Source organism: Zeugodacus cucurbitae, chromosome 3, assembly GCF_028554725.1.
Source record: "Zeugodacus cucurbitae isolate PBARC_wt_2022May chromosome 3, idZeuCucr1.2, whole genome shotgun sequence".
Classification (NCBI taxonomy): Eukaryota; Metazoa; Arthropoda; class Insecta; order Diptera; family Tephritidae; genus Zeugodacus; species Zeugodacus cucurbitae.
The window spans coordinates 3,365,340-3,378,119 of record NC_071668.1 but is presented as its reverse complement, the minus strand read 5'-3'; the positions used below and the strand labels follow the sequence as shown (position 1 = coordinate 3,378,119).

General features: G+C 35.2%; 1 protein-coding gene across 1 annotated transcript in view; it reads left to right on the top strand.

The window, feature by feature from the left end:
- Positions 1 to 12,780, top strand: part of LOC105213060 (ATP-binding cassette sub-family G member 1) — a 44,453-nt gene that overhangs the window by 14,798 nt on the left and 16,875 nt on the right. The window contains exon 2 of the mRNA XM_054228110.1: positions 2,280 to 2,494. Within this exon, the coding sequence (XP_054084085.1) occupies positions 2,280 to 2,494 (215 nt within the window). The remainder of the gene's footprint in view (positions 1 to 2,279; positions 2,495 to 12,780) is intronic.

Below are 12,780 nucleotides of genomic sequence, written 5' to 3'. Positions count from 1 at the left end.
GCATACTCCGATTTATAAATATTCTTGAAGCATCATTGACTGGTTTTTTGTTAAAGTTCTAGTCATATATATGGATTTTAGTTTTTTGCAAGATAGCTTAAAATGTTTCAGAGTACATATTTTCCTCAACTTTCATTATGACTTTATCATATTGAAGCATTTTACAACTTTAAATATGGAATTTTTTCAAATTTGGTATTGAGCTCTTATGAGGATTATAGTATAGGCCCTTTATAAAGTTTTCCACTTTATAAATAATGTTTTTTTCTATTCTTATCATCTTATTTTTAATCCCCTAGGTAGTTTTAAGGCAAACAAAAATTTTGTTTGACAAGTCAAAAGTAGTCTATACCCTTAAACACTCTTATCAAATATATCAAAATAGAAATTTATCAATATGATAACATTACGAAGGCATTATCGACAAGCGCACATACAATCACACGCCAAATAGCCTATTTACAGGCGTTCCGACTGATTTGTTGTCAACTCAAAGCAAACACACCGCGCTATTTAGACAAATATTTAGATTATTGGAACACCAAATCTCTATAAACAATGCAAGTGCTAATGTAAATACTTATAAAGCGCCGAGTTTCATCTATTTTCACTGAAGGCAGCATACACACACACACACCCCTGCTCGCTTATATAGACCATAGAAACTCCCCTACTGTGTTACAGAATTGCGTTTGAATATGAACACAACGTAAATGGGTGCATTGGGGTTCACAAGCAGAGCAGAGAGCAACAAACTGAGTGCAAGCAAAAAATAATAAAAATAACAAAAACAGAGAATGAAAAACGAAAATGAAAATAGAAAGCAAAAGAAAGAAATCAAAACGAATGCAACAGGGCGAAAAAAGGGGGAAATGCACAGGCGCACGACGCACACAAACACATATACAGGTATACATTGCAGCAGAGTTGCCAACAGCGCGCTGAACTAAAGAATTGAAAAAAAACTTAGAACAAACAGCGCGAGCATAACTCTCTCTCTCTCCGTGCGCTATTGTATTCACATTTTTCGTTTGTGTGAGCATGCATTGTTGCTATTTCTAGCACGCGGCTGGCAACAACGACCACACATACGAACGCGCTCGACACTTGGCGATACACACACACACGGAACTTCAACGCGGACCAAACACCTCTGCGAGGCAGCGCGCTACTCGTGAGGAATGCGAACCACCGAGCGCGCACGCAGTTGTAAGGGTGTTCGTGTGAGTGTGTCTCGCGCGCTCTCTCGCGAGCGCGTCCAATTTGCTGAGCGTCGCGAAATAAAACAGCAAATACAGAAAAATAGTATATTTTCTTTGGTTATTTATTTTTCCTTTCATTATTTTATTGCCTCTTCGGCTGTTTTGTTGTTTTGCTGATAAACGCCGCGACATGCTGTCATCGTAGTCCGTACGTCCGTCCGACAGCGGTCGCATTTGTTGCTGTATTTCTTTACAATTCAATTCAATTGCTCGCCTGCATGTGTGTGTGTGTGATTTTATTAAACACTTTTCAAGTCGCTGCCGTCTCTGTCGACGCAGCGCTCAGACTAACTGCCTTTGTTCGCCGCCTGCCTTTTGTACTGGGTCCAATTTGGTTTTCGAATTAGTCGCGATCGCACCGCAAAGGTGGAAAGAACATTACGGGTTTTCGGAATTGCGGAAGGCAAAGTGTAATTGTAACGGAGTAACGCCTGTGACTTGGTGAGCGCAGGCAAAGACGGACTGTGGAAAGTGATGCGCGGAACTGCCGGGGGTCCACAAGTTGATTCGTCTCGTGTAAAGATACACACAAAGCGCAGAGCAGAAAATGCAATGTAAATGCGGGGAAGGCATGCGGTGATAAGAGTGCGGTGAAATTTTGTATAGTAAAAATCGCAATTGGAAATTGCGTTGTTGTTATTATTTTTGTTTTTTGTTCAATTTTTGTACAAAAAGTGTTTGAACGATAAGTAAGCGTCTTTGTCAGCAGCTTAAAAACTAGTAGAGCAACTTGTTGGCGTGTGTTTGTGTGTTTAACTGTGTTTTTGTATATATGTACAACAAAAAACAACGCGCGTGAATGGCTAGAAGCTAGAACCTGTATATTAGTCTAAAATAAAAATAAGAAAACAAAAACTGCTTACGCTTTTTAATGTGCACACAACAACAACAATAAAAAAGTAAAAAGATTTAGTTTACGACTCTTTGCATTGAACGCGCCAAACTGAAAAAACCAAAATTCTAACCGAAAATGGTTGAACAAGACAGTGTCACTAAAAATCTACTCAACGATAATAGGCATGGCGGCGCTGGTGGCGGCGTGGTCATTGTGCCCGCTGGCGGCAGCGGCCCACAGAGCAGCGGTGTGACGAGCAGCGTTGTGCCGGTGAGCATTCTAAAGCCACAAATCGTTCCAGCCCAACCGAAGACGCTGCAGCACTTGCCGAAACGTCCAGCGGTGGATCTGGGCTTCCACGATCTCACATATCGCGTCAAGGAGGGCAATCGCAGCAGTAAGTACCCAGAACAAGTCACCCACCTCACAGTCAAGCGCACAAAAATCACAAATCATAAATGAAAATAGAAAACAAAAACCATAAAGAAAATCCATAACTAATGCTCATTACTCATTGCATTGGCGGCCATTAATTGGCTCCTATGATTATTCTAGTTACATACTTAGTTAGGCGGGTGTTAGTGATTAATTATTATTATGAAATCTAACGCGAGCACTATTAAACTAGAAAAATAGTTTCGTCGCCACTTTTCCCCCAAGTGCTTTAATTAGTTGCAATTCACTTTGCTGCTTGTTTTCTCATAGAATTCTTGCTCTAATTGGCAACCGTGCAGTTGTTGACATTCCCATATTTATTTTTTTCTTTTTGTTTTTGTTATTTTTTGAATTTTTTTTATTTTTTTTTTGTTTTTATTATTTTTTTGTCATTTTAATTTTTGTTGTAATTTCATTATTTGTTTTGTCATTTTTATTTTTGTAATTTTTTTATTTGTGTTTTTTTGCTATTTTTATAATATTTCTTGTTTGCTTAGTCTTCGCCATGTTCTCTCGTTAGTTCGTATGTAGTTAAAAAATATATTTAATGATTAGTTTGTGTATTCTTAATTCCCAGTTGCTGTGTGTTTTTGTTATCATTATCTATTTTGTGACTCGCTTTGTGCACATAATTCGCTGCTATCACTTTGTGCTATTTGTTGGTCACGCAGCAATTGACGGGTCTGCTGTTTATTTGTCATTAGCGCTGTCCCAATTGAATTATATTAGAAAGTGTTGCCAGATTGTAGCTAAGGCAAGTGTTGTTGTTGTTTAAGTGGGTAGAAAGAGTGTTTACTTGAAAAAATGCATTAAATAATATTACGGTAATATCTGTATTCCGTTTGCTAAGCCTTGAAAAGTACTGAATAGAACAAGCAACTGGTATAAATTGGTATAATCAATTAAAAATTAAAATACTAAGTTAGTATAACAACTATTTGAGATACGCCAGAACTAAGAGAGTTGTGAAGCGAGCAAGCAACTGGTATAAATTACATAAATTGATAGAATCAAATAGAAATGAAAATACTAAGCAGTTTGACTAGTTATTTTTTATTCGCCAAAATTTAGAGTGTGATGAATCGAACAAACAACTGGTATAAATTGGTATAATCAATCAATAATTAAAATACTAAGCTAGTATAACAGCTATTTTTGATTCGCCAGAACTAGGAGCGTTGTGAAGCAAACAAGCAACTGGTATAAATGACATAAATTGGTATAATCAACTAGAAAGTGTGATGAATCGAACAAACAACTGGTATAAATGGTTGTAATCGATTAAGAATTAAAATACTAAGCTAGTATGACAGCAATCTTTGATTCGCCAAAGTTTAGAGAGTGATGAAGCGAACAAGCAACTGGTATAAATCACATAATATAATCAAATTTAAATGAAAATACTAGTCTACTAGCACTTATACCACTCACTCTCTTGTATAAAATTTAATTGGACAACTTTGTTATAGTTTTCAAAATAAACCGAGCTCATATAACAGAGAGACAGATAGAAAACAGCTGATATGCAAGAGATAAGTTCCTAGGAAATTTTCTTTCAAAGTCTACATATTCTGTTGGAAAGTGTTAGCAACAATCACGTGATAAGCTATCGCCTAGTGAACTCCAGGTTAAATTCAACTAAAAATAGACACTAAATTCATGCCATTTAATTCACTAATCAGCATTATTAGCACATGCGCGCATAAGCGAAGGGTTCTCAAAGGGTTCATAAACCCCAACAACCTTCAGACAACCTTCCAGATACAACAACTTGATCGATTTCAATCAGTTGTTGTATGTATAATGTATTTAAATACTTTGAAATCGCACAATAATAAAATTCTCATGACATTATAAACAACAAAATTATATATTATGTTGTTGTTTTTGTATAAATTTCAATAATATTTATGGAAATACGAGGGACTAATGAGTGCAAATGCGTATTCAATATATTGCTGCAATTTTTATAAAAATAATCTAAAAACGAGCGATAAAGCAGTTGTTGGCGTTGTCAATTCTGTGCTGATAATTCTAAAATTTCCACCATAAAGCTACAGTTACATAGCGTAGACAGTTGAAAACGGCAAATAAACAGAATGCGCTGATAATCATGTAACAATGTACTAATTCTCGACGCCTTAGAATGCAATCCAAAGTGCGAATGTCTGCCATAAATTTTACTGCGCTTTCGCCATAAACGCCAGAAGTGCTAAAACTCATAAAAGCAGCGCTCAGAATGCAGTTAAATGTATGTTATTTGCTTAAGATTTGCATGAAGGCATTATTCTTCTTCTTCTCACGCTTTAGAAAGTGGCACGCCCACAAGCAAGAACGATTTGCCGAGTGAAGTACACAGAATGGACTTGTTTACAAATACCTTTGTGGACGTGAAAGCACTTTGTTTGTACCTGTCGGCATGCTGATTGTCTCCAGTTCAACGGCTAATTGAAAGGTCATTGAGGTTCAATAATTCTATTATCCCCTATAAGTAGCTGTAATGAGGCAAGAATGTGAAGTAATCACATAAAAATTATTATAAATTAATAAATATTGAATAGCTTTCGAATAAATATTGAATAGCAGTCGATTATTTTTGCACCGGCGGCACGTACTGTCACATGAGTCACTTGCAGTAAAAGCATTTTATAACAAAAATTAATTGTGTAGCATTAATGAAATGCGCTTGTTTAGCCCTAAATACAGCTGGGACTTCACCTTGAACCTTTGATTCTTCATGCATTATACAACACACACTGGAGCGCATTTCAATCACTATATATGTATAGTATATATATACTTAAGCGCATGCAACAGTTCATATTTAATTTGTTTCGAAGACAGCAATTTCATCGGCACTCGCAATCTTGAGCTTTGGACTTAGTACTTAAGCATACCTTTTCATAACCGCAAAATGTAGAAGCATTACACTAGCACACTATATATAAATACGTACATACAAACATATATATGTATGAGTATATATATGAATGTGCGTCAATTGCAAAGATAATCAATTGCAATGTATTAAATATTCCTCGCATGCGATTTCACAATACTTCAGTGGTGCGACTTGTGATTTGTCAACTTTTAATTGGAATTAAATGCATGAATTAGTAGGCACCTGTATGTACGAGATATGTGTGTACTTGTTGGAAAAAACATAGGTTATAACTGTATTAATTAGTGTCAAAGGTGCGGCATGCTGTGGCTGTCAGCGCAGAGATGAGCGCTCCAGGTGTGCGCTAGTTGATTGCTGCTAAGTTATTTTTGAAACAGCGAGTCAGCTTCCGTTAACCCTTCGGAACACACTAGTTTTTCTTTGAAAAATCGTAATACTATTTGAGATTCTCGACGCTAAAGGGTTTTGTATTATTTTATTAATATAATTTATAAATATGGGACTTCTGCCAAGCTAAGTCAATGGTTCGGTCAGTTTAGTCGCTTGGGCCCCAAAAGGGTTAAGACACATGTATTTATCGAGCAATGAAATGATTTTTAACTGTATGATTCGACAATTATAACTTAGGACTCTTAGTTTGACAATATTTCGCTCCCACTTTTGATAAGTTTCAAAGCACTTTCCACAGTTTGACCAGTTCGAGATGGCTTTTCCTCATAATTTCAAGTGAAGGAGCCGTCAAAAATGACCCTAGATTTTGCTTGAAATATCCCATAACAACGCAAAGCTTTCTTCGAGCAACTGAAGCTTCAATTATGACGGCGCGTTACAATGTTAAATTGACTGCGAACACTAAAATGTTCATTTCAGAGCTTTGTGTTTTCTTTTTGTGATCTATATAGAACAAACCGGACTTCGAGATGAAAAAACTATTAAAAACAAGAAAAACGTTAACTTCGGCTGTACCGAAGCTAATATACCCTTCACAGGTGCATTTCTTTTAGTAACTATGTGCTTAAGCAAATCTAAAGACGTAAGAAAAAGTAAGTAAAAAAAAAGAAAAGTTTTCCATACAAGCCCTTGATTCCGATCGTTAAGTTTGTATAGCAGCTATATGCTATAGTGAACCGATCTAAACAATTTTTTCGGAGATTAAATCATTTTTATTGACAATAACTCACACCAAATTTCGTGAAGATATGTAGTAAAATGCGGAAGTTTTCCATACAAGCCATTGATTCCGATCGTTCAGTTTGTATGGCAGCTATATGCTATAGTGCACCGATCTGAACAATTTTTTCGGAGATTAAATCATTTTTATTGACAATAACTCACACCAAATTTCGGGAAGATATGTAGTAAAATGCGGAAGTTTTCCATACAAGCCATTGATTCCGATCGTTCAGTTTGTATGGCAGCTATATGCTATAGTGAACCGATCTGAACAATTTTTTCGAAGATTAAATTATTTCTATTGACAATAACTCACACCAAATTTCGTTAAGATATGTAGTAAAATGCGGAAATTTTCCATACAAACCCTTGATTCTGATCGCTCAGTTTGTATGGCAGCTATATGCTATAGTGAACCGATCTGAACAATTTTTTCGGAGATTAAATCATTTTTATTGACAATAACTCACACCAAATTTCGGGAAGATATGTAGTAAAATGCGGAAGTTTTCCATACAAGCCATTGATTCCGATCGTTCAGTTTGTATGGCAGCTATATGCTATAGTGAACCGATCTGAACAATTTTTTCGAAGATTAAATTATTTCTATTGACAATAACTCACACCAAATTTCGTGAAGATATGTAGTAAAATGCGGAAGTTTTCCATACAAGCCATTGATTCCGATCGTTCAGTTTGTATGGCAGCTATATGCTATAGTGAACCGATCTGAACAATTTTTTCGGAGATTAAATCATTTTTATTGACAATAACTCACACCAAATTTCGTGAAGATATGTAGTAAAATGCGGAAGTTTTCCATACAAGCCATTGATTCCGATCGTTCAGTTTGTATGGCAGCTATATGCTATAGTGAACCGATCTGAACAATTTTTTCGAAGATTAAATTATTTCTATTGACAATAACTCACACCAAATTTCGTGAAGATATGTAGTAAAATGCGGAAGTTTTCATACAAGCCATTGATTCCGATCGTTCAGTTTGTATGGCAGCTATATGCTATAGTGAACCGATCTGAACAATTTTTTCGGAGATTAAATCATTTTTATTGACAATAACTCACACCAAATTTCGGGAAGATATGTAGTAAAATGCGGAAGTTTTCCATACAAGCCATTGATTCCGATCGTTCAGTTTGTATGGCTGCTATATGCTATAGTGAACCGATCTGAACAATTTTTTCGGAGATTAAATCATTTTTATTGACAATAACTCACACCAAATTTCGTGAAGATATGTAGTAAAATGCGGAAGTTTTCCATACAAGCCATTGATTCCGATCGTTCAGTTTGTATGGCAGCTATATGCTATAGTGAACCGATCTGAACAATTTTTTCGAAGATTAAATTATTTCTATTGACAATAACTCACACCAAATTTCGTTAAGATATGTAGTAAAATGCGGAAATTTTCCATACAAACCCTTGATTCTGATCGCTCAGTTTGTATGGCAGCTATATGCTATAGTGAACCGATCTCAACAATTTTTTCGGAGATTAAATCATTTTTATTGACAATAACTCACACCAAATTTCGTTAAGATATGCAATAAAATGCGGAATTTTTTCATACAAGCCATTGATTCCGATCGTTCTGTTTGTATGGCAGCTAAACGATATAGTGGTCCGATATCGGCAGTTCCGACAAATGATAAGCTTCTTGAAGAGAAAATAACATCTGCAAAATTTCTAAACGATATATTTAAAACTGAGGACTAGTTCGTATATATACAGACAGACAGACGGACATAGCTAAATCGACTCAGTTCAATATACTGATCATTTATATATATACTTTATAGGGCCTCCGACGCTTCCTTCTGGGTGTTAGAAACTTGGTGTCAAATTTAATATACCCTGTTCAGGGTATAAATATATGCTTTGATACTTTCTAAAAAATTTCAAAACTGGTGAAATAAAGACCGATTAGATGCTTAGCGTATTTAAGCAAATTAACAGTACCAAATTTGGCCAATGAAAAACTGAAAAAATTTTTGGAAATAACAGTTGTGCCAATCTGGGAAAAATATTCTCAGCGGGAAGATTTAAAATGAGAATTTCCGAGTACTTATTTGACAGAATGTATATGTAAATTTAAAATTCAAATAATTATTTATTAAAAATTATTTCATTTAATTCCTCTACTGTACTCTGTAAAACATAACTACCTTCAGTGCTTTATATAAAAACTACTTTGACTTTCAAGCTCGACGTAACATACGTAGTCGTAACAGTAAAATTATAAACAAATAGCGCGTAGCATTGAAATTTGAGCATTAAAAATATTTACTTATTAAAGCAGTGTAATTAAGCTGCAGACTTGAAGTGAAGCATGCAAAAAGTTATAATTATATAATTCAAAGCATTATAATAAAGCAGATTTTAAACTGTTGAACAAATATTAAAAATTAAAATTAAAACTACAAAGAGACCTTCACAAATTGCAATGAGCAATTTTGAACGCACTTTACAGCAACAATTTCAATGCCAATAACATTTTACGCATTGCAGAAGTAGACCAAAGCATTTAAAGCGCATGCGACAGAGAAGTGCTTAGAGATCAGTTAGATAAATAAAAAAAAATATGGCAATAACTTTAGTGAGCTCCAAAAAAACAACGATTTGTTTTAGTTTCATGGCGCGCATACGCGGTTCTGGGCCAACGATTACGGCAACTAAAAGAATAAGCACCCAAAAGTCGGCCTAAAAAAGATATATATATATATTGAATAGTGTGTAAGTATGCACCAAATTTCCCAAAAACACGCTTGTGCAGCATTTTCTAGCCCGCCACTGCCACGCCGCGCTTTAATTTGCAACGCTACGTCACGGCAATTTTACGTGCTCAACTGGAAAATCTACAAGCCAAGCTTATTGCCTACGTCAAGGCCGCCATTGTGTTTGTTGCTATTGTTGTTGTCTACTTGGCTTTTGCAACTTCGTTACAGCTTAACCATTGCAAGTGTTTTTGTTGTAATTTTCAAGTTTCTATTTCGAAAGAGACACGCTTGCGAAGTGCGCAATTTTCTTGCAGCCTCGCCGCCTCATGCCTATTCATTTAGTTTTCTGAGAGCGTTTAGAAAATTAGCATGAAAAAAGCCACAACTGGATTGTGCAAGAAATGCTGTGTTGCTTGTTAACCAGCGCATTAGCGTTCGTTTCGCATTTATTTAGCGATTTTGTGGCATAAATCTTCACACACGAGTGAAATAATAAGTGCTTTGCTGATCATGGCGTTGCATTTTAAGCATTGAACGTTGCTTTGTGGCAACTAATCTCAGTCTAAGTGAGTCTAAGTATTTTGGCCAATATTTTGTGCATTTTTAAGAAAACGAAGTCAAGGCTAGTTTGATTAGCGGCAGCAGGTTTTCATCGTTGGTACTTGCTTTGAGAAAACGTTCTTCAACTCGTTGAATATGTATAAATTTGGTATGGCTTAGTTATAACTCTAGATTTCGATTATATAGACCGCCAGCCCTATGTTTTCATTACTATTACAGTTTTCATATTTTAAAAGCAATGAAATGACTAAACATCAATAGATAGTTTGACTGTCGGTTATTCCCAAAATGCATATGTAATTATATTAGTCATCGTCGACGAACTTTTGGGAAGTAGTATGAGGCGATTTTTAATGTCAAAAATAACCTTGAGTATATAACTTTATCTCTCAAATAGGGATTCTGACCTAAACTATTCAATTTAAGGTTTTAGCCAAGCCACAATCCCGCTATATTTCAAGTAGTACTTCAGATACTATAACGTTTAATCAGCGACAAATATCAAGCAATAATTAATCGTTATAAATATAAATAAGCTTATACTTACATATATAGTAAACGCATGATATTTATTTTTAATTTATTCAAAGCAGCGAAAAGATTAATTATCTGTTTGTGTAGAATTCTTGTTTACCGGAAACTTGTTTTTAAACGCTCGTTTATGTTTTTAATTGCATCAAATCTCCAGTGAACTAGTTAGATTGTTTTCAATTCACATTCAATGGGGTTGCAAGTGGCGCAAAGGAACAATTTATAGGCTATATTATGGAGTAAAATAATTACAAAACCAAATTGTATAACATGAGTTTATACATAAAATTGACTTTCAATTAAAACTTGGACTATTATCGAACGATTAAAAATCGATTATTCGAACTTTGAGAATATGTAGTGCCTGTAGTACTAGGATGACTCTGTGCAACATAGCGAGAGTCGAAAATTTAAGAGAATTTCAATACAATAAAAAGACTCAATTTTATTTAAATTCTAAAAATTAACAATTTTCATTTTATGAAATTTTAGCGTAATATGAAATGAAATTGAACTAAATTAAAACAAGAAAAAACGTTAACTTCGGCTGTACTGAAGCTAATATACCCTTCACAGGTGCATTTCTTTTAGTAGCTATGTGTTTAAGCAAATCTAAAGACGTAAGAAAATGTAAGTAAAAAAAAGAAAACATTTTACTAATTCTTTTTAGCCGGGTTGTTTGCTAGAAACATTAAGGTTATATAGTTAACCAATCTGAACAATTTCTTCGGAGATTATATTATTACCTTAAGTGGTAATCCATGTCAAATTTCGTGAAGATACCACGTCAAATGCGAAAATTTTCCATACAAGCCATTGATTCCGATCGTTCGGTTTGTATGGCAGCTATATGCTATAGTGAACCAATCTGATCAATTTTTTCGGAGATTAAATTATTTCTTTGAACAAAAACTCACACCAAATTTCGTGAAAATATGTAGTAAAATGCGGAAGTTTTCCATACAAACCCTTGATTCTGATCGCTCAGTTTGTATGGCAGCTCTATAAAATAGTGAACCGATCTGAACAATTTTTTCGGAGATTAAATTATTTCTTTGAACTAAAAATTAAAACTCACACCAAATTTCGTGAAAATATGTAGTAAAATGCAGAAGTTTTCCATACAAGCCAGTGATTCCGATCGTTCAGTTTGTATGGCAGCTATATAATATAGTGGTCCGATATCGGCAGTTTCGACAAATGAGCAGCTTCTTGAAGAGAAAATAACATCTGGAAAATTTCAAAACGATATCTTAAAAACTGAAGGATTAGTTCGTATATATACAAGCAGACAGACGGACGGACATGGCTAAATCGACTCAGTTCAACATACTGATCATTTATATATATACTTTATAGGCCCTCCGACGCTTCATTCCGGGTGTTACAAACTTCGTGTCAAACTTAATATACCCTGTTCAGGGTATAAAAACTGAAAAATTGTTAACAGTTTATTTAACAAAAATTTGATATTATTCACAATTTTTTTTAATATCGTATTTATTGAAAATATTTTTAAAATAATATTTGCACCGGAAACCGCAAACCAAAATGTACCTAAATCTGATAACACCACAATCGCAAACAACAATGCACAATGCGGATGTTTTGCAAACATTAATGGCGAATTAATGAAACGCTATCGCTGTTATAAGCAATTTCCAACAGAAATGTTCACAAAAATTTACAATTTCAATTATTTATTTTTTTGCATTTTTGACAACGCTGAAAACACAACTAGCTGCAGACGCAGTCATTAAAAAGCACTCACTATTCGGCAGCTGTCGCGCCAACCATGCGGCCATCGATCATGGGCGTGTTACAAACTGCCAACGGCACTCGCCGCGACGCTAGACAAAAGAGTCACTAGTCAGAAATGACGCATGCACGCACAAAGTGGCAACATATCCGCATCTTCCGCACAGCTGAGTGCTGAGTGCTTAGCGGTAGGTGGTGAAGACGGAGCGGAGGGCGTGTGAAATGCGCCGGCTCATGAATACGCACCCAAAATAATAAACGCACGTTTTCACCGCCACTTTTTGACGTCGAAGACAACAACAAAGGCAGCCATTCAACAGCTGAGACTGTTTGTCACTAGTGGGCACTAGTTGGCTTGTTGCTAAAATTTAGCATAATCTAACTTTTTGTTATGACTTGCATTCACTGCTTTGTTGTTGCTATGAAAACCTGTAGCTGAATTGGTTTTTATTTTTTTTCAGTTTTTTTCCTATTCTCCTCCGCACTCTGTTCCTTTTACGTTTCTTGTTTGTTGTGCTCACCTGTCTGTTTGTTTGTCATTCGGCGTTTTGTTAATTCAATTTCGTAGTTTGTTATTTGGTA